This window comes from Cupressus sempervirens, chromosome 3 (genome assembly GCF_028749045.1).
Source record: "Cupressus sempervirens isolate cs-2001-9-10 chromosome 3, ASM2874904v1, whole genome shotgun sequence".
NCBI classification, from domain to species: Eukaryota; Viridiplantae; Streptophyta; class Pinopsida; order Cupressales; family Cupressaceae; genus Cupressus; species Cupressus sempervirens.
This window is the reverse complement of record NC_143120.1, coordinates 271,597,847-271,621,559: the sequence shown is the minus strand read 5'-3', so window position 1 is coordinate 271,621,559 and position 23,713 is coordinate 271,597,847. Positions and strand designations below refer to the sequence as shown.

Below are 23,713 nucleotides of genomic sequence, written 5' to 3'. Positions count from 1 at the left end.
ATAAGTGCCTTAGGAGTATCAAACTGCAATCTATAAAGGCGACCACTCCTAACTCCAACAGTTCTGGGTGATTTCCAATCCTTGTGCTTAATCAACACGTGTCCCTCTAAAGAGTACATTATACCCCCTAACCTAAAGAACAGATACAGAAATCAAATTCATACCTAAGCCTGGCACATATAACACATCATGAAGTGGAATTATCTTTCCATTCTCCCTTTGAAACTGAACAGTCCCTTTCCCAACAGGGTTGAGTTTGGACAAATTTCCCATAGAAATCTGGATGTTGGTTTCCTCCTCCTTGTAACTGGAGAAGTACTCTCTAACTCCTGTCATATGAAATGACGCCCCATTATCTATATACCAAACACACTATGAGGTTGAGCTAACCATACAAGCTATGAGTGCAAACTCATCTTCCATTCTATTAGAGAGTTCTTCTGCACTTGCTGAAGCTGCCACCTACTTCTTACCCTTCTCCCTCTCTGGGAAATCACTGACATAGTGGCCAAACTCGTGACATCCAAATCACTTGACCTTAGAAAGGTTCTTCTTCTTTTCACTTTGTGAATTCGATCCCTTGCTAGATCCCTTCTTTGCTTTCCCTTTACCCACTAGGGAAATGTTCTCTTGTTCCACCTCATTTTTCTGACTCTTGTTGGCCCCATTGACAAGACTTAGTCTAAACTCCTCCTGAGTGAAATCAATCCATAGTCGATCCCAACTCGGTAAAGTATCTCGTACACTGACAACTTGAACAAAGACACTCCATTTTTTAGTAAACCCATTTAGGGCTATTCTCACTAGCTCGTCGTCACTAGGGCTATCTCCAACAGCTGCTAACTCATCCTTGACAAGTCTAAGCCTAGTGAGGTAACTTGTGATGTCTTCTCCCTGATTCATCCGAGTATTCTTTAGCTTCTCTCTGAGAATCAACTTCGTATTGGTGGTAGCATTGTGGTATAGATTCAAAATGGTGTCCCACATCTTCTTCGTTGTATCTAGCTCCATAATATGTGGAACAATATGATCCTTTACACCATCAAGGATAATCCTCCTCGCCTTGGCATCATCCTTCCTATATGCTGCAAGCTATGTTGCATCCATTGGTATAGGTACAACAGTGGTAGCATAATCCTTGATACCATTCTCTTCCAACAATAAAGAAATTCTAGCCTTCCAGACACCAAAATTTGAGGCACCATCCAATCTATCCTAATCTCTCAAACCAGCTAAAGCAATCTCAAGGGTTTAAAGCAATAATAAATCTAAAGAGATCAAAATTTCTTTCCTAGGGCAAAACTCTTCTACCCTTAACAATGCTCTGATACCATGTGAAAAATATAACTATTGCAGTCACTGATTATTAATCTCCTATCATAAATGATTATTAAACTACTGAAAATAAATTTCCAACTAATATCAAAAAATAACACAACTACAACTTCACTTTTAAAATACGGAAAGAAATGCGCAACACAATGAACACAATATTTTTGGACAAATTGTCCCTGGAAAAACTCCTAAGGGAAAACCAGTTCTACAGATGAGGAATTATATTAAACTTCAGCAAATCAAGAGATACAAAAATTCCTTGCCTCTCATTGGCAGAACTCTGACAACCTCCTAATTTCTCTTGCTGATATTCCCCACTGCTATCCCCATGCTAACATTGTGCCCTTGCTAACACTGCAAGACAATTTTCTATCAGTGCAAATTGCTTCTCCAAAACTTGTATCTCCAAATGACCCAATGACCCCTTTTATACTACTCTTGTTGGTAAACCAATGACCGAGATTAAATCAAACCAACGGCTGAGATTAAGACAACTTGACAGCCAATAATAGAATTGGTTGCAAGGTGTCCAAAAGAGAATCACTAAAATTAGTAAATAATTATCTTTGCAACAACCATTTACTAATTCTCAGCAAGTGGACAAACAGTTGTCCAAACTACCCATAACTAATGCTTCTATACATAGATAAGGACGAACAGTTGTCCAAGCTACCCATAAATACAACTGCTATTTCTAGGTCAGAAATAACAACTATCCAACTAAAAATAATTAACACATCTTTTCTTTAAATTAATCTTACACTATTGTTTCATTCAACTGATAGCTTCCTTCATATAAAACTTATAGTCAGATTGTTCTGATAATATGACAGTGCTAGATGCCTAAAAAGAGAAAATGTGACTAACAAAGGAGGTAGTTCTTGAAGTTTCCTTGTCATAAAATGTGAAGGTGTCATAAAAATCCAAGATGGTTTCATGTAGTTGGCATTGCCATGCTTTTGGCTCATAGCCACAGAGCTCCTTGTAAGCTATGCACACCATTCTAATAGCATTAGAACAAACGGTGGAATCAAGGAAAAATATTGATTTGAGTATGGGATATTCAATGGAGTGGAGCAGCATTAATTTTCCCCAAAAGGATCCCACAAGACTATTTGGAGAATGTGGAGGATGAATATGAAAATGAGACAAAATCTTCTCCTCCTAGTTCTAGGAGATCAACATAAATTTTTTGGGAGTATTTTAAGTCAAGAGATGAGCAACACTATATGGTTGTTGAAGATTTTTGGTGGAAGAATCCATATGTGAGTGTTGTGTCCGGGTTTACAATATGGTTGGAGAATGGACAAGTTTTAAGGAAGATGTAAAAGATAGCACTAAAGAAAGAAATTCTGAAACAAGTTATACAAGTGACTTCTTATGTAGATGTGCAATTTTTTTTTTCAGACGTTTTATGGGATCTATAGATTATAATGCCACTTTGAGAGATGACTATTTGGTTAATTTAGTAAATCTAGGCAACATTTGGCTACCTTTCAAGGCTTTGGAATTTCATGAAGATGTTTAAACTCTTCAGTTTAAATTAACTTGATTCTACTTTTATAAATGTATTATGTGGGTGCACATTTATAAATACATATACATTTTAGTTGGTCGCATTCTAAATGTTTAATAAAAACTCCCAAGAATCAACATCAAAGCAGAGAACTAAAATAAAAACATTTAATAACAAATTGATGAAGAGCTTAATGATGGAATGATAAATAATTTTAGTTGTGTGTATTTGATCTAGAAAACCCTGCTACTACTTGGCATTATATGCTTGAGTCAATATCTAGGAAGTTTCTTAGATGCGATGCACTAATAAAAAGATTAGAGTAGGTGTTAGGTTTTTCACCACTTTCTATACGATGTATCTTTCATAGGAAAATTTTGGTCAATAATATGGCTTTTGTTGAGAAAGAAACTAACTAATTTCTAAATCTAATATAATTGTGTAAATGTAATGCAAATATATCTTATTTTTGTGAAGTGTGGGTTTCATCTAAAATTATTTCAATCATCATCAAGATCATAGATGAGAAAAATTCTTCCTTTGAAGCTTGTGAATGATTCCATAATTAAAATAAGAACAAGTGGAAAGGTTTTTACATATGAAACCTAATAGAGGGGCTTCTTATAAAGACTTTTAGTGCCATGCTACATTTGGAAGGCTTGAGCATACACACCAACTTCATCTTTCATTCAAAGTTTCAATTGCCAGAATCTACAAAATTCAAGTATAGTGTCCCTAAATTAAATTAAAGTTGTCTCAATATTATGAAGATTATGAAATAAATTTCAAGATACACTTATCCCATGATGGTTAAGCATACATCATGTCTTTTGAACCAATAAAAAATGAAAATACTCATTATTTTTTTTGTAGAGAAATAATTAGGCATCTATTCAAATAAATAGAGGATCATCGTTTAACAGCTTTTTCTACAGTATTGAATGATCATCGTATAATTAAATTACTTCAATAAATGGTAGGGTTTATTTAATGAAAATATATATAAAGCATAAGCAAATATTAATTATATAAAATAATCAGATTCTTTATAAATTGGTGAAGTACAGTGATAATTAAGTTATGAGGACATCTTTTGTCAATCAATTAAATAATTTATGGTTTGGTTAATTAGAAATCAAAATTTCTTATAATATATATGTTTCAAAGAACTATAAAGTAATATTTATATGGAAGTAGAGAATATTTTTATTTTTATCATTTTGATTGCTTGAATTTCTAATTTCTTTATTTTCATTTTCAAATTTACAAGTATAAATATTCAATATTATTCAATACAAGGTAATAAAATAATTAACAATAGATTAGTTTATTACATTTTGTTATAATTGTTTTATCATATAACAATAATATTAGAATATAAAGTTTCTAATTAATTTTTTGTTATATATTATGTGGATACCTTTTATGTTTTGTAATTTTTCAGTTGGGAATTATTATGAAGTTGTAGTGCAAACATACACTTTACAACAAATAAAAATAAATAAATAATTGAACAAATAATACGTATCAACTCCATCATATAAAACTTTCTAAGGAGATCTTATAAAAAAATCCATTTCAAACAAACCTTTATAGGCTCTAGATGGTTATTTTAAGGCCTTCATAGAATACTTTAAACTATATTATGAATTTGGTAGGAAAATGTTTGAAACTTAAAAATAAATTGTTTTTTAAGTCTATAAAATTAAGCAAGAGTCAAGAATGAACAATAGTAAAAGACAACAATGATTATTATGGTTTTTTCATTATAAAAAGACAACAACTTATTTATTTTGAAAAAAGACACTACATATATTAAAAAAATTGAAAGAGAATATAAAAAAAGGTATGTTTGATTTATGCTTATAATAATAAATAAGATCTTACGATATCTTAACTCGATATAAAACCATGATGTTTCATATATGAAAAGAACAATTGGAAAATAAAATGCAAATAATTATTAAATTTCAATATAATTACAATAATTAATATAATTTTAATCAATCTTGTATTTTTTTTAAATAACTTTATCTTAAGGAATAGTTTATATAGTTTTTAAAAAATTGATTGGTATATAATAATTTATTTCAATAGGCATTCATTAAGAAACAATTTTTTTATGTTACGTAATTAAGTTTCATTTGTTCACATTTATACTTTTGTATTTAAAAATTATTTCACTTATGTAAAGAATAATAATAACCATAATGAAAAATTAGGTAATTAGTAATGTTATTGTTTTTATTATATAAAGTATCAAGAGGGTGTTAACCCATGGTACAAACAATAGACACGAGATACTATTGAATAACATATTAATAACACTTAGTGCCAGACATCTAGAGAGACATCAACTAAGGTCAACTTCTACGAAAAAAAGGGTTTGAATGCGACAAACCCACCAACCATAGTTTGCATTGCTAAGGATTAGGATGGGACAAGCCCCCATACTAGATGTATTCCTAAACCAAAAACAAGAACAAAGGACCCAAGTGAGCCCTTTAAAACTAATAGAAACTACCCTGTCACAATAGGAAAAGAAACAAAGAGAGGGAAACAAATTGACCCTCATAAGGCCTAGAAACCAACCTCATGTAATGTGTATCCTATTCTTCTTTCTCCTCTGTAACTATAGGTACACAACCAACAAAGTTACCAATTCAGATCAACCTTCCCAAAAAATATTCCATCTCCTTGCAAACTCCCTTCCCACCTCAATAGTGAAGGTGTCCACCTCAATAGTGAAGGTGTCCACCTCAATAGAAGTAGGGGGAAGAAAGATCTCAAAACTAATGATGGTGGAAGAGAAAATCACAAGCATCAATACTATCTTTAATGGTAGCCTAGGTACCTTCCCCTTTAGTAAAGCTAACCGTCACCACAATAAACACAAGAATGAACTTTGCCTCTATAGGAGTCAATTTTTGAGTAAAGATTATAGTGGAATCAACTAACATACTCTGACTCCTCTTTGAAGGAACACTCCAAACCCAAAAGAGAAGAATAGAAAAAGAAATCCTTCTGCTATAGCTTCCTTCCACCTTAAGAACAAGGAATCCCACCTCAATAAGGAGGAAGAGAATCCGCAAAAAGAACTTCTTTTCAAAGTGCTCCACTTTATAAGCATCAACCAAATGAGAAGGAATGTTCAGTCACTATTAGCAATACCCACAAATAATATCACCACCTCAATATGAGTTGTAAAAATAATAGACAAAAACTCAAACCAGTCCTCAAACCAAAAAGCTAATTGAATGTGCCTTTGAAACTAAAGGTGAGGCTTCATCCTTATAGCTCACTCACTCAAGAAACTAGTTAATATGCACCTGAAAAATCATGAAAGAAGTACCAAGGCTCAATAAGAAGGAAGAATAGTGAGATCCATAACTACCAATGACTAGTACACCAATGAGCCCCCAAATATGGAAAACCTAAAAGTAGAACACCCTTAGACATACCAAGAAAGGGTGAAAATCAAGCTTCCCATTAGAAGAAATACCTTTAGGAAAGGTTCTCCACTATTTTGAGGGAACATCAAAAAATCTAAATAAATAAAAACTAACAAGGGAGAATGAAGATACTCAAAACTGCCAACCAATAAGACAAAACAGAGCCCGTAGATCTAGATAATCCACCAATAAAACATCCCTCGATGTATCATGGAGAGGTATGAAACTGGTGTCCCATTCTCACAAATAGAGAGGCCATCGCTAAGGGAGACCTCCCCACCCCTACCCTCCACCAACTATCTTGAGGGAAATCCACCAATGTCAAAACTACATTTCCTTCTAAAAAGTAGTGCACTAGAGAAAAGGACATCCTTTGGCCTGAATAATCCACAAGGAAATGATAATCAAACCCCCTCTTTACAGCTAAAACCAACCATAGTTTACTACAACAAACAACAAGCCACCAAGAGGGAGGCCGAGTGGGTTCCTTCCATCCATCTAGCTCAACATCTTCGTATTCCCCACCATCGTTGTTGCTGGATTAAATAGCATTTGAAACCATGGCTTTACACAACATCCCACTCATGCTCCCCTTTATTTTGTTTAACCTATAGTGACATGATAGTTGTGATCAGGGTTTAACTATCAATATTTTTAGTCAGATACATTTATTCTTTAGTAAAACTCATTTACCCAAATCTCATGAGTAGGGTTTCAATAAATCTATCTCTTAGAAGAATAAATGAAACAATTACAACTCATTGGATAGATATAGTGAGTGATAAAGGAGTGTATGTGTGTATAAGAATGATATAAAGGAAAGTATAGAAGGGTATATTGGGAAAGTGTATTTATCAAAGAGAGACATATGGATTAAAAATATAGAGGAATAGAAATATAGACTAAGACGAAGAGGAAGTGATGTAGGAGCACTATAGGGAAGTTAGCAATCTTATATACAGGGGCTTTAGGCTCAAGTTTATGGAGTAATGGTTCTTGTAGTTGGATACATATTCTAGACATATTGGGAAACCTTGTCCTAAGTGTGCATGATGATTGGGGAAATTTTCTTGGAGTTAGAGCTATTTTGGTGACTATTGGTTACATGCTCCTAATTTACTTACAGACTTTGGAGATTGTATTCATGAGCTTTTCTCTGAGGCAGATGGTGTGCACTCTTGGATTTAGATATCTAGATGGTATGTGAAACTATGTCTAAGTGCATGTATGCCTATGTTTTTTTTGAGTTAGCTATGTAGTGTAAACTTGGGGCTTGTACTAAGAATTTAATTATTTCATGTATTTAATGTTTGTTGCCAAGCTAACTTGTGGCTTGAGAATGTATTTAATGTGAGCATTTAAATTTAGTGTCTATTATTCTAGGCTGACATGTAGCTTGGTTTGCCATAAGTAGAGGGTCTTGTGGAGTCTAGAGTCATTATCATCCAGCATGGAGGAAGAAAGGAGTTGCTAAGACAATGAAGCTTGTTAGTAGAGCTAGTAGTTATCTCTTGGAAAACAAGAAGGTTGTGTGGTGTCTTATGAGTATGAGTTTAGATTCTTCTTGGCGTTTTCTATCACATTATGGATCTAACTAACCTAGATATTGGATATTGTGAGGTCCTATAAAATTGCTATTGGGTAAAAGTACAAAGTTGTGTCACCTTTCATGCTAATTTATCAAAACAACTAAATTTGAGTATTTCTTTTCGAAAATCAATTTTTTCCAAACATAAGATCTAGATAAACTCATTCTACATAAGTTATATATGGTCTCAAACTTTTTCAATTGGAAATGTCTATTAACTGCATGTTTTATACTAGTTTCTATTCAATTACTAAAGAAATAAAATTATTTCAAAAAATTGGCATTTCAATAACTACTACTATTTTTTATGATATTTTTTTAGTAAAATATAAACACCATTTTATAGAGCTCAAAGTCAAGAATATTTTCATATAGAGTTTATAGTGTTTTAATTAGATATAGTATATTGTAATTAAAAATTTCTACAAGCACATATTTTAACACTCGAAAAGTTGTTGATGTTGAGAAACAAAAAAATATTAAAGAATTTTTTATTTTTTATTATTTTAAATTACATAATGTTCAAGAGGAGAGAGTCCTCTTTCAGAATGTATAATTTTTCTTTTGGTTAGAATATATTTGTTTTGAAAAATGTGGTGGGAGATGAAAACTATCAATTTCGAGTGAGTTGTAATTTGAATCAATATAAAAGAGAAAATATAGGTCCAAAGTCAATTTTTATTTTTGATTGTTCTAGCTATATGTGTTATTTATATCATAGTATGAATTAAAATGGAAATATGTTTATTTTCATATATTTTTATGGTGGGAACTAAACCCCTAATTTTCAACGTTTTTCAGAAACTAAAAAATTATCTATAAAAATTAGGAAAATATATCATTTGTTATTCTAAATAATTATTAAAAATTATAATCTTAAACATCAATCATTTCTACATATTTCATTAGTTTACTTCATTTTCAAATTCTAAATAATAATACCAGTTTTATGTCATTGAAGATGAACAATTATACTTATGTTAGCCTTTTCTTTTACAAAAGGGTGACACAAGTTTATGCTTTTACCCTGTTGCAATTACTTATGTATTTGGCCATAACCCAGAAGGCCTTATAGCTAGGCATGTTGGATGTAAACATATCTATTATGAGAAATTGGTATTATTTTGGATCCAAATCTCTCTATTATTGTTTATATTCCACCATGGGTTAATTGATGATAGTTAGGACATCTCCTTTGGGGATTCTCCTTCCCTCTGTTGCATCAAGTGGTATCAGAGCTAAAGGCTGATCTGGTGGCAATTTGTTACTTTAGGTTTACGAAGATTTTAAAAGATGCCTCCAAGAAGATTGGACCCTAGGCAATTGGTTATTTGTGATGTCTTGGAGACTAGGATTTCAACAAAGGTTAGATTAGATTTTAGATCTAAGATGGAGTTGATGAAGAATGAGATCATGAGAGCTATTGCTAGTGTACCTAGGAATGAGGGTACTAAAGATGGTTATGAGGAAGCTTCTAAAGACTTTGAAGTTGATGGATTTAGTAGTGAAGATAGAACTAATCACATGGAGAGACCTATGGAAGATAGGGTTTGTCATAGAGGTGGATATGGATCTTAATTGAAGTTGGAGCATAAGGTGAATGTTTCTAATTTCTCATAAAATTTGAATCTTGAAGACCTGCTTGATTAGATTGGAAAATTGGAAGACTACTTTGAGTTAGAGGATATTGGTGGTCCATTTAGAGTAAGGTTGATATGAACTAAGATGAAAGGACATGCTGCTTTACAATGGAAATAATTTCAAAGAGATAGAGAAGATGAGGGTGAAATGAAGATCACTTGTTGGAGGCTTATAGTTACAAAGGTGAAGGCTAAGTTCATTCTTGCTGATTATGAACTTGAGTTGTTTAAGTGATTGCAGAATCTAAAGTAGAAGGATAAGACTATGAAGGATTACATTGAGGAGTTCTTCAAGCTTAATATTCAATCTAGGCACAGAGAGTTGTCTAAAGAAAAAGGTGGCTAGATATATTAATGGCTTGAGATTCAATGTTCAGGATGAGATTTGTTTACTAAATATTGCTTTGGTTGAGAATGCTTAGCAATAAGCTTTAAGTGCATAAGAGAAGTTGAAAACAAGACAACAAGGTAATTCTAGAGGGAAGGAGAAGAAGGAATATTCTAAGAAGAATAAATAGAATATTGAAGATGGACCAAAACTTGTTGAATAGAGGAATAGAACAATAGAGGTGCATTAAAGGGGATGTGCTACATATGTGGTGAAGTAGGATATGGATCTTTTGAATGTTCTAAGGTCGGTGATAGAAGACCTTCTATAATGCAAGAGGTTGAAGACTTGGTGAAGGAACCCAAGCAGTACGAGGAGAATATTGTTTCTTGGAATGAGGATGTTGGAACCTTGCCAAAGGAGGAATTTTTTCACTACTCATTACAAGTTGGGAGGTAAAATTTGCAATGAGATTGTGGATGGTGGTAATAACAATGTAATGATCCCATCTTTTAGCTCTCACATTCTCCAAAGTCTAAGTGGAGGATAAGAAAATTAAAGTCATTCAATTAAAATTAAAAGGTAACTTTGTATTAATAGTTTCTAAGGTATGTATTAATTATTGGAAGGACAGAAGCCTCTCGTGATTTAATTAATTATTGCTAGGGAGGGATTTCTAGAGAATGCATTAATTATTGGAAGGAGGAAGCTTCTAGCTCTTGCAATTAATTAATGTTTTAGTTCCTTCCAGAAAGATGAAGAAAAGGATAAATAGGGTTGAAAGTCTCATTGTTGAGCATCAGATTATTGTATTGGATGATTATGATTTGCATTTGATAAGAGCTTGGATGTGTGAATAACACTCCTTTTTTGGCAATAGAGGACGTTCATTCTCTTTTGTAACATTCTAGATGTCATTCCCTTAGGGTTTGGCCTTTGGAATACACCTCTTTGTACTTGATTGTAGCATTTTTAGAATTAATATAATTTCAGCAATTGATGCAGCTTTTGGGCATTCCTGGGTGTCCATTACAGTGGTATCAGAGCTATAAGTCCTGCCATCTTGTGGAGATCATATTGATAGCCGAATAAAGATGTATTCTAGTCCAGATCAAGATGTGATGTTCAAACAGTTATTGGGTACATTAGAGAAGGGGCAATGTATGCAATAGGAGCAGAATAGGATGCAACAGGAGCAGAATAGGTGAATGGATATGATGTTGCAGCTTATGGCTAGACAGATGGGCATCAACATTGACGATTTGTATGTTGCTCTAGAATAGAAGGTAGTCGATTTCTGAGGTGGGATCGAGACATGTATAGAGCCAGCCAACTATGATGTTGGTGATGTGGGCATTTCAGTAGAGTCAGTAGAGACATGCGTGCAAAGTCAGGAGACCACATATGAAGCCTTGTTAGGGGATGATGATATAGCAATAATGGAATTAGGAGAATGCAAGGGAACTGTCATATCAACAACCACTTCTATGTTAGTTGAACCATCCAATGAGGAGTTTTGCAGTAAGCATGCAGTTGTAGATGTGTGCTATGATGATAGTACACTTGTTATTGCTAATGAGGTGAGCAATATAGTGACAAAGTCATATTATACTATCGATCAACAAAGTGTTAATGTTCACTCTTGGGATAGTACTACGTTCAACATGGATACAAAATTGTCTTATGGCAATCTGATGTTTGAGGCTGATCATTCGCCTGAGTGGAGTTGGGCTCAATTTTCACCATCTACAAAGATTCAATTTTGCGTTGCAGCAGTTGGGAGGAAGAGGTTTCATAGATCTTCTATGGAGCTGCCTTCTGGTGGCATCCAGACTTATACTTCATCAGTACAAGTTTTGGGAGCTAACTTGCAGGACATGTGGTTGGTCTTAATGATGTTCATTTGTAGTTTGTTTAATGTCTATATGGATAACACATATTACTTCAATTGGGATCCAGGTGGAGGTTGGAGTTCATTATGTTACTTAATTGCTTGAGGACAAGAAATTTCAAGGAGGGCGGATTTGTAATGATCCCATCTTTTAGCTCTCACATTCTCCAAAGTCTAAGTGGAGGATAAGAAAATTAAAGTCATTCAATTAAAATTAAAAGGTAACTTGGTATTAATAGTTTCTAAGGTATGTATTAATTATTGGAAGGATGGAAGCCTCTCGTGATTTAATTAATTAATGCTAGGGAGGGATTTCTAGAGAATGCATTAATTATTGGAAGGAGGAAGCTTCTAGCTCTTGCAATTAATTAATGTTTTAGTTCCTTCCAGAAGGATGAAGAAAAGGATAAATAGGGCTGAAAGTCTCATTGTTGGGCATCGGATTATTGTATCGGATGATTATGATTTGCATTTGATAAGAGCTTGGATGTGTGAATAACACTCTTTTTTTGGCAATAGAGGACGTTCATTCTCTGTTGTAACATTCTAGATGTCATTCCCTTAGGGTTTGGCCTTTGGAATACATCTCTTTGTGCTTGATTGCAGCATTTTTAGAATTAATATAATTTCAGCAATTGATTCAGCTTTTGGGCATTCTTGGGTGTCCATTACAAATAATAACCTAGTTGCTAAGGAGATGGTTTAGAAACTTAGTTTCAAGAGAACGAGACATCCTTATCTTTATAGTATCAGTTGGTTATTAGATGAATATGCTTTGGAAGTAAGAGAAATGGCTGGTTGATTTTTAGATTGGGTAGTATGTTGATCAAGTGTTGTGTGATATTGTGGACATGAGTTCTTGTCACATATTATTTGGTAGACATTGGCAGTATGATTGCAGAGTTGTGCATGATTGTGTCAAGAATGTATTTATAGTTGAGAAAGGTGGCAGGAAGTTTTCATTGATTCCTTTGCAGAATGTAGAACTTGATGGAAGGAAAGCATGTTCAAGTTGATGTGGGGAACATGTATGCAAAGAACCAATTTGGTGTTTTTGTGTTGAACCCTAAAAGATGTTCTTCTAGCTAATGAGAACATCTTTCCTTGCACTTGGGGTGTTTGATGTAAGAGCATCCTAGGGAAGTCTGCAATCTTATATATAAGGGCTTTGAGCTTAGATTTGTGGATTTATGGTTTGTGTGGCTGGGCACATGTTCTGGGCATATTGGGAAACCTTATCCTAAGTGATCATCATGATTGAGGAAATCATCTTTGAGTTAGAGACATTTTGGTGTCTATTGATCATGCATTCCTACTTTACTAGTAGATTTCGAAGATTGTATTTGTGAGCTTCGATTTTAGGGAGTTGGCGTTGCACTCTTGGATTTGGATAATTAGATGGCATGTTGACCTAAGTCTAAGTGTGTGTATTCTTATGTTGTCTTTGAGTTAGTTATGCATTGTAAACTTGTGACTTGTCCTATCTATTTAATTATTTGTGTATTTAATATTTTGTTGCCAAGTCAACTTGTGTCTTGAGACTGTATTTAATGTTAGTGCTTATTTAATATCTATTATTCTAGGCCAACTTTTGGTTTGGTTTCTTATACATAGAGGGTCTTGTGAAGTCTAAAGTCATTATCATCCAGCATGGAGGAAGCAAGGAGTAGCTAAAAGAGAAAAGTTTGTTAACACATCTAGTAGGTGTGGCTTGAGAAACAAGGTTGTTGCTTGGTGGCTTGTGAGCATGAGTTTACATTATTCTTGGAGTTTTCTATCAAATTGTTGATCTGGCTAAACTAGAGATTGGATATTGTGAGGTCTTGCAAAATTACTATTTTAATTGCTTACGTATTTGGTTGTAACTTGGAAGGCCTTATAGTTGGGCATGTTGAATGTAATTGTTAAGATTCTATTATGAGAATTTGGTGTTATTTTGGATCTAAATCCCTATGTTATTATTTATATTCCACTGTGTGGTTAATTGTTGGGGGTTAGGACATCTTCGTTGGGGATTCTCTTGCCTTGCACTAGATCAAGAAGAGAGATTTGTGATGGGATAGAGATAATTTTCAATCATTGATAATTTTAGGGATAGATAATTATCATGAGAGATAAGGAGAGAGTGAGGTGAGTAAGATGAATAATATTATAAAAAATAGTGGTAGAGAGTTGAAAATATTGATAAACATAAAAATTGATAGGGAATCAAAGGGAGAAAAAGTGTGTTGGTAAATGGATCAGAATCAGATATCAAAGTGTAGGATAGTTATGAAGAGAGACAAAGAATAGAAGAGTAGAAAGGAGAGAAATAGAAATAAGAGAGGAAGAAGACAAAGAGAGAGAATGATAAAGATATATAATTTGATTTATGGATGGTTGATAGATAGATAGATTATATTAAAGAATGATAGAGGAAATATGATTGAGACATGGAGCAAAAGGTAAAGAAGGGTCAGATAAGATCGATGTAGTGAAGCTGGAAGGAGTGTTTACTTGTTTAAATAAAAGATATATAAAGAAAGGGATAGGGGAATAGAGATGAAGAGTTAACGAAAATTTATAAAAGCATGTCATCAAAAATATACAAGACTATAGAATTAACCCTTGCACCCTTCAAAGTGCAAGCACAAGTTTTAAAATTTGATTAATTCATATATACATGTTATACACTGCAATCTAACAAACTACAAAATAAAGAGACATACCAATAAGTTGATAGCCATCATCAGGATCTAATCAAATTCAATAATCTCTTTCTTAATAAGAGTGGCAATACCAAATGAGGACGCATAAACTTTTCGTCTCGATTATACGACAAGTACAGGTATGAGTGCAGGAAAGTTAAGGTCCACTTCAAGGTTTACTCTCTTCTTTTTATTTTTAAGATGAGCATCTGAAATCTCCTCCACCACCACTAGTATTCTAACACTCCTTTTACGCATCGTGACGGAACCACTTTACTTTGGGATTGGATCGAGATGGATCAACAAGAGAAGGAAATAAATGTAGTTTTGTCATGATGCAATTGGCAGCTAATTTGTGCATGTAAGAAAATAAAACGATATACTAAATACCCAATCACCAGCAAAAGGAAGCAATCAATATGTTTTTTTTGGATAACTCGATCATTTTCATTATGATATAATTAAAATTACACTATATTTAATGCATGACGATGCAGAGAAATGTTAAGAAAGTTCTTTTTAAAGGTGACGATCATGAAATGAGTCTACTCTTATCCCACTTTCCAGTAATGTGCGTCATTCTTGCTAGTCATTCGTGCTACGATAAGATGGTGTTTAGTATTTTCCTGAGGACTTTAGTTCCTTATAAATATTAATCGTATGCAAGTTGTGAAGGACACATTCAGTTGGGCTTCCTGCAGTTTGTTCGGATTTCTCCGCTGCTACCAGTAAGGGGATCGATGTTCCCCATATTCACCATGGAAGTAGCAAAATCACTGAAGAAGGTAAACAGATTGTTTGAATATGTAGTCACCTGAGAATCAGCAGAACCACCATTGAAAAGCTCTTGGTCGGAGTGAAGAAGTCCCAGCTGGTTTCTTAGATTTTTGTAGTAATAGTTATCAAAGGTTGTGGGAGTAAAGATATCCAACGACGTCAGATTGTCGTCTCCATCACTGATAGGGCAGTTAGCCTGGAGAGAAGTGGCAAATGAACTCAAGATGTTGGTTTCGTTGTAGATGTGGTCTCTGAAGTTTGTACAACGAGCTTGTCCAATCGTATGAGCACCTAAACGTCATTATTCAATCACCTTCATTACGCCTCAAGAGAAGGTCAAATTGAAACTTTCATTTTCATTTTGAGTGTTTAAATTACCTGAAAGCACAATCATGTCCTGGGCAGAAAGACCCTTAGCATTGAAAGCTGAGATGAGCCCACTAAGATTCAGTGAGGGAGCTGGAATATCGTTGTTTGCCCCGCTTAGGTTTGCTGTTAACGAGTCTCTCCTTCCCAGCTGCACTGTCCATGATGGCCCTCCCAACTAGAAAGATAACACACGAAGTGGGTTCTTAGTTTTCCATGCTTTTCTTCATTAGTTGCATTGTCTCGTTAACAAGCAGAAACACTATCAACCCATTTCTAAAATATTTTTTTTCCCTATTCCAATAATCTTAAATAATAGAAACTTCTATACCCAATAAAAAATGGTTCTTTGAATGATATTGTACCTATTTTTTACCTTAATTTGATTGAATTTCACAATAGACATTTTCCAAATAAAAACAAATTCTTGGAATTATTGGTTAAAAAATGATACCCCAATAATTTCGAGCTTTTAAGGGAATGTAAGAAGAGTATTTACCGCGACTACAGAATCACGAGCAGCAATGGCGAGAATGTCTGCACAAGATACAACTCCACCGCACATTGCCTCGACTTTTGATTTGATTGTGTCGATCACGTCGAATCCTCTTAGTGAATTGTTATTAGGGACCGCAGTCTTTTCTCCAGTTATGTTCGATGAGTCATCCAACAGCACCGATCCGTCGCACCCCTGTTCAATCAGATTATAGGTGGTTTCCCACCTTAAGGAAACTTTTATGGAGGGAGATTATATGATAGATAATAACGGTGATCTAGATGAAAATTAACTTTATTAGATTTTTTCTAGATATTTACTTTGTTAGAACGATTCTTATGCTCCACGTTGAAGTTAGCTAAAACTGAACTATATGTGTACGTTGTTCCTGAATATCTGCTGTATAGTGAGCCACATCTATATGTTGACTGGGCCTTATCTTATCTCATAGAACCAACCATGACTATGTATCTAGAACTTTCCTTTAGTTCTAATGTTGCAGGCAGTCTCTATAAATAGAGGCGGTGTGATCTTTGGAATGATAATTAAAAATGTTTTACTTCCAGAAATATTATAATTGAAAGTTATCTCTCTTATGCCTTTCTTACTATTTCTTCACTTATTATGTTCATAGCATATTTGAATTCAATTTGCATCATCTGAATTCTGCTCTCACCACTTTCTTCATAAGTTCTGAATTTTTTTAATCATATTTTGTTCATATTTTTTACTAACTTGAAACAAATTTTATTATCTATTATCATGATGTTATAGAATGTTATAAGGAGATTTAGAGTAGACAGGTTAACATCACAAGTTAAGACTTAACATCGAAGTTAAAAATTAATTTTTTTGGGACATTAATGTGTGATATTTAAAAGTGGTCAATATGAAATAGTGAAATGAAATTTCAGACTTAATGAAAGTGATAAAAAGAAAGAAAAAAAGTAAAAAAATAGAATGAAACTTAAAAATCTTAACTTCAAATATCACCACCTTCTCTTTGACTACTTCTTTTCCTCCCTGCTTTCTTTTCTCCCCCTTCAAATACAACCTTAAGCTAGTCTAAGTCTTAAACCTACTATTCGACATTCTCTTGCATTCTATAACATAGATGACATAATAAAATGTAAAATATACATATGAAAAATTATAACCACAATCATAGAAATATTTAGATCAAAATGTTAAAAACGATATGAAGTACTTACATTTACAAAACAGTCGTGGAAATGAAGGCGAACCAACGAAGCGCCCATTCGTTTTTCGCTGGCGACTGCAGCCGTCACGGCAGCTTTAACTGTCGGCAAAAGAAATGGGCACGTATAACTGTAAAAGGTCGAATTGAGTTGGCCATTCACGTTGCCCAAACACAATAAAGTCCATGCAATACATGCGACCATATTAATAGTCCTCATGATTGATTGCTATGTAGCTCAACTTACAGACAATTCTGATTAAACTGTAGTAGTTAATGTACGATGCTTTTGCGTAGAGAGCTTGGAGGAACATTGCCTATTTATGCTCGCTCAATTAGTTGATACCTTGTCATCGTTGACACTGATAGATAGTAACTCCTATTTTTTAAGTTTTTCGGCCTCTTTGAGGTGGTTGACAAGTAGGGCAGGTAACATAATTCAGCATGCACTAGGCCACACGTTTCTACCGCCGCCCACTATACCCTGCACTAAGATGAACAGTCTCTGTAATGCTTCTTTCCTTTATGGGTAATCAAGACTTTAATATTCGCATTTACGTGAGTCCAATGGCTCTGCCAGCTCCAAGTAAAATAAAACTAATGGGAATTAAAAAACCACTTAAATAATTGAATCTTTCTGATATTTTATAGTGAGCATACTCCTTTTTTCTTCAATCTATGTGTATGCACTTGTCTCTCTTGGTATTTAAATGTTTTATGGATGTGATGATATTTCGTTCAAATGTTGAACTATCATTTAAAATTAGGATACGCTCATAGTTCTTGAAGGGCTCAATATGCCTATGTAAAGTACGTTGTGTCGGTTGTTAAAAGAATTGTAATCAAATTTGAACTAAACACCTATTTATTCAAGCATAGAACTTTGTCATTATTTGTATTTATAATTCGTAATTTAATCTTGTTAGCTATTTGCAAACTGGTTTCCCATTAATATCGAAAATACAACCAACCCGGCATAAGCTTTCGTTTCGATGATTAGCTCATTCAAGGATCTGCTGATGTCTCCACTAGCTCAGTGCTTTCTTTAATGAAGTTTGTGCGCTTTACCTGTATCCCATTATAGGTCTGTTGGTAGTGTCGTGTTTAAATTTGCATTCCCATCCAATTGTTATCTAGTTTGGTTGTATATTAATAATTGATATATTTGAGTTTCCTTAACATGTTTTTATATAATTAATCTTATCTTTTATGTGTTTTTCATTTAAATGCTTATCTTTGAACTTTTATTTTATACTTCCATTATAAATTTAATATTCTTTACTTATAACGTATCTAATTTTATATAAAACTAGTTCAAAGTAAAAATAACATATTTAAATTTTGTGTCAATTTATGTTAGACCACTCACAACTATAACACACATTTGTATAATTAACTCTTATATTTTGACATATAAAATATTTTTTTAATATATGTTCTTTCATCATACGAATATGTTTTAATAATATATGTCATCATCTCCACTAGCTTATTGTTCTCTTTTATGAAGAATGTGTGCTTTACTTGTATTCTATTATAGGTTTTGAGGGTTATGTAATGATCAAATTTGTTCAACCATTTAATTATTTATTTATAATTTACTTTACTTCTTAGTTAAACATCTTTTTATATAATTTATTCTAGTCGGTTTCACTTACGTATTTATCTTTGAACTTTTATCTTATGCATTCTTTCATTTTTTTCATTGTAAGTATCATTTCATATAAAATCTATCTCTCCCTCCCTCCCTCTCTCTCCCTCTCCCTTTAACTATTATATTATGGAATATAGAACGATTTAATATCTCCATTCATCAACAAAATATTTTTTAATAATATTATCACTTACAAGGAGTCTCACTTTAAGAATTTACTTTTAGGAAGAAAAAAAAGAACTTATTCTACATCATCATTCTAGGATGTTTATATGTTTATATAATTTTTAATTTAAATGAAAAAAATTCTAACATTGTCACTCACTAATTGTCCATAATCTTTATAATCAATGTCAACTATATTTTTTCATGAAATAGTGAAGATTTAGAAAATTAAACATAATTATACACAAATTTAGTTATCTTTCTACACGAAGGTAACATAATGCACCATACATATATCTCTCTATCTTCAAGTCTTTTGTAATATATTGATACTTTTGTGCAAACCTTTAATTATATGTTAGCTTTTGTTATTTTAATTTATTATACCATTTTTAAAATCGTACACATTTATAAAATAGAAGACTAAATTCCTTCATCCTAGTTTTGAGACAAATAAATAAAACATATTTCTTTTCTTTTTTTATAGGAAGTAAAAATCATTTTCCTCTATAAAATTGAGATCTATCAAGGGAAAACTAGATATAAGAGAAGTAATAAATGTTTTTGTTATCTAAACATATAGGGAAAAATATTGACATTATAGTCATGCTACCTTAAATATTTTCGTTAAAAATACAAAAATAATAAAGGGCTCGTTTGGCTATTGGAATTCAATTAAAATAGCAATCAACAAATTTACCAAATTTCAAATCCTTAGTTTAGGTTCTCCAAATCAAAACTGGGAATATGAACTCATATTCACATTTTGCTCCAAAATGAGCATTTTATATTCCACCTAAAAATGTGTTTTTGGACTTAAAACTCCTATTCCAATTTGGACACTTTTTATAATTGATGAAAATTTTGAAATGTGCTACACTTTACGCAATAAATGGCCTAGTTATTATCGCTATTCTAATCGATTGGATATATTATTGCCTTTTCCTTGGAAATTAATGTTACACTTCTTGCTTAGCCTTATTCTTTCTTTCTTTAGATTTTAATTTATGTCTAGCACATCTACTTCTTCCTCTGGTGGATATGTTTTTCAAAAATTAATACCATCTGCATCTGCTTCTATTGCATCCTTATCTAGACCAAATATCCACCATATAATGTATTCATAAAACACTATGGGAAATATGGTAAAATGTTGACTAAGAGTATACACAATGCCCTCAATGCTAAATGACTAATGACTTTTCTAGTTAATCAGGAGTTGAAGATGGGTACTTTATTACCTAGAGTTATAGAGACAACAATAAGTGGTGCTTCGATTCATATTGCATTATTTTCCCAACAATATGCAAAATCTCTATGGTGTTTGGTTGAATTGGAATTTATGGTTAGAACTAGAAAACTTATTATCCATCTCTTCTACTATAGTAAGCTTATGATCTACTATGGAAGATTGAAGGGAAAAAAATATATAAAGATGCATTTTGTATATATATGTGTCAAATAGTTGGGACTTTTCAATTTCAACTTCAATTTCCAAATTGTAATTTCAATTTTTTTCAATTTTAAATTCTAATTTCAGTTGTATTCAATTTTTTTTTTTAAAATTGAACGAGTTTAGAATAAAAAATTTGGGATTTCTTATTCTAGAATAAAAAATCCCTTTCCCAACTCCTATCAAATAAGAAAAAAATCACTGAGCATATATTATATATGGCATGATGAAATGAAGAAACACAAACCAAAGTTAATAAAAATGAACTATGAATATTGTCTAAGCTATTTTATAAAACAAAAGATCATTATTTGGTCTTTAATAAAATTAATTAAATAATTTTGGAAATAAGGGACAATGATAAATTGTTTGATGGAAGAGAAGTTATCAAATGGGTGAAGAAGAATAATGTATTCCACTTTTTACATCTTATACTTCTGTATAATTCATGTTTTATTTGGAATGCACTAAGATTTCAATTTTAATTTAGGTAGAATTCTTATGTTTAACCTAGGACTATGATGGTTGGTGGGGTTTTCTCAACCCTCCTTAGGTCAAATATCCTATGATAAATGTAAGTCATGGTGGATTTTCCATAGCTCCAATTTAAAGGATTATCAAATGGTACAATAACATCATATAGAAAAGGATTATCGAAGCAGATATAACAACCAACTCCAATACTAAGTTGGGCTTTGCTAGGTTTTGTGTGAATGTGAGAATGAACAAACCATTGCCAACCACGGTGGATCTAAAATCAAAATGGGGTACTTGGTCGCAAGTGATCATATACAAGAATGTTGCACCTTTCTGCCAATAATGCAACATGTTTAGTCACTTGATTGTTGAATGTAAAAGGAGTGATAAACTCGACGATAAGGTCTTCTCACCTCATGTGGTGGTTGTAGAAAGCTCAAAAACCATATAAATGACAAACTAAACCAAACCACAGGGGAACAAGGAATTGGTACGATTAATGCACTCAAGTGTTGAGGAATGCCAAGTGCTAAAGGAAACTCAAAGTAAGGAAAGGGAGAGGGTCAAGACCCCTATGGGGGAGGGTGTATATGATAAAACAAAGGAGATCACTTGTTGTCAACCTAAGGAAAAGGAAATGATGGAGCAGGAGGAAGGGGAGATTGTTGAATCTCATTCAATGCAACTCACCCAACCTAGGGAAGGATAGCTGAACCTATGGAAAGATGATGTAACTAAAAAGATTGTTCCCTAGAAAATATCCCTAAGAAAGGGGAATGACTCACCATTCACAAATGGAACCCTAATGGTTTCACTCCTAGGAATTATTGAAATGCATTCCCCTACCTATGTGGATGCAAACCTTGACTGCCTAAGTAATGAAGATGAATGGATTGTCCCTAAGAGGAAGCCTAGAGGTGGAAATAAGGTTGAAGTAGGATCAATAGTGAGGTTGGGGAGACCTACGATAAAGAACCTTTGTCATAAGGAAACAAACAAGGAAATAACACATGAGAAACAAAAGGCCCTGAAGGAAATCCAACCATACAAGAGATGAAGATAACATCCTAGAATGTGAGAAGGCTTAATAGCCTTTAGAGCAATATGAAATTAAACAAAAGATCATTGGAATTAATATTGATATAATTGTTTTGTAGGAAGAGAAAATGATAGAGCAGGTGTTGTCTAGAATGGCTGAATACATTTGGCCAAGAGCTAAATTTTCTTATAGTGGTACAAATGGTACTTCTAGTGGTATTACAATGCTTTGGAACCTAGACAAGGTTTTGGGTAGGGTGATCCTTCTCAATACCCATTGTGTGGTGATGGGATTTACCTCCCAAGGTGGTAACTAGAATTTGTTTGACTTCTATGCCCCCAATACCCGTAATGGTAGGCTAGCAGTTTGGGATGAGGCAATAGAAGTACAATACTCAATGAGCTAGGATAACATTTTGTTTATGGGAGACTTTAACAACCCTCTTTACCCTTCGGAGAAAATGGGAGGGTTGGTGGATTTATCTAAGATTATGTAGGACTTGGATGGCTTCCTTAGGAGGAATGATTTAATAGATATCAACCTTCAAGGATCCACTTTTACATGGTCTAATAACTAAATGGGGAATAATTTGATCTAGATTAGGCTTGAGCAAGCTCTCATCTTGGCTGGTTGGGATATTATCCCACATACCTCCTTAAAGGAAAATTTGAGGACCATCTCAGACCATTCTATGTTACATTTGTCATGGATGTAGAATTAAACTAATAGATAAATGCCCTATAGGTATGAAACCATGTGGCACTCATAGCCAAAGTTGAGGGATTGTATTACATTGTGGTGGAATAATCTAGTTGAAGGAACGACTATGTTTCCTATTGATAGGAAACTTGAAAGAATTCACAAAGAGGTTAGAGGATGGAGAAAATAATCATTTTGAAACATTTCCAAGGAAAAGAAGACTACTAAGAAGAAGTTAAAATCTCTTCAAACATGTTTGGCATAAGGTAATGCTCCACTAAACATTAGCAAGAGGAGAGGGATTGTCGGGACAGGTGGCATACCCTTCTAAATTAGGAGGAAATCTTCTAGAAGTAGACATCTAGGGTTCAATGTTTGGAGGAGGGTGATCAGAACATGGCCTTCTTCCATAGATAGACATCAAGAAGAAAAATGAGGAACACCATAAACCTCTTGGTGGATAGTAATGGTTAGGAAATAATGGAGGTGGGGGGTATTGAGGATTGGGTCAATAACTACTTTAGGAGATCTACAATCCCCCATTTAATTAGGTCAATAGTAATACACAAGAAAACATTTTAAGGTTAGTTAACTTAGTGGTGAGTTACCAGATGAATGAGGGCATGATTGGTAAGGTCATGGAGGAGGAGGTGAGAAAGGTAGTGTTTAGTATGAACTAGTACAAATCCCTACAACTTGATGGGTATCCCCCAATGTTTTTTTAGGAATCTTGGAAGATCATTAATTATGATTTTCATGTTGTAAATGACTTCATTTGAATAAACAAGTTATTGAAGGAACCTAACCGGACATTTGTATTGCTAATACCTAAGATGGATGACCCAAGACATTTTGAGGAATTTAGACCCATAATTCTCTGCAAGATGATTTATAAAGTCCTTGCCAAGGTCATGGTGAACTGCATTAAGCCCCTTCTTGATATGTTTATAGG

The 23,713-nt window shown here is 33.4% G+C and overlaps 1 protein-coding gene across 1 annotated transcript; it reads right to left on the bottom strand.

Moving 5' to 3' along the window:
• Positions 1–15,119: 15,119 nt before the first annotated feature.
• On the bottom strand, positions 15,120–17,521 carry LOC149565967 (cationic peroxidase 1-like). The gene is made up of 4 exons (XM_089817311.1): positions 17,288–17,521; positions 16,080–16,271; positions 15,593–15,758; positions 15,120–15,505 (listed from the first exon to the last, which is right to left on the bottom strand). Exons 1-4 carry the CDS (start codon positions 17,492–17,494, stop codon positions 15,120–15,122), a joined length of 951 nt encoding a protein of 316 aa, XP_089673437.1. The 5' UTR covers positions 17,495–17,521.
• Between the last annotated feature and the right edge of the window lie 6,192 nt (positions 17,522–23,713).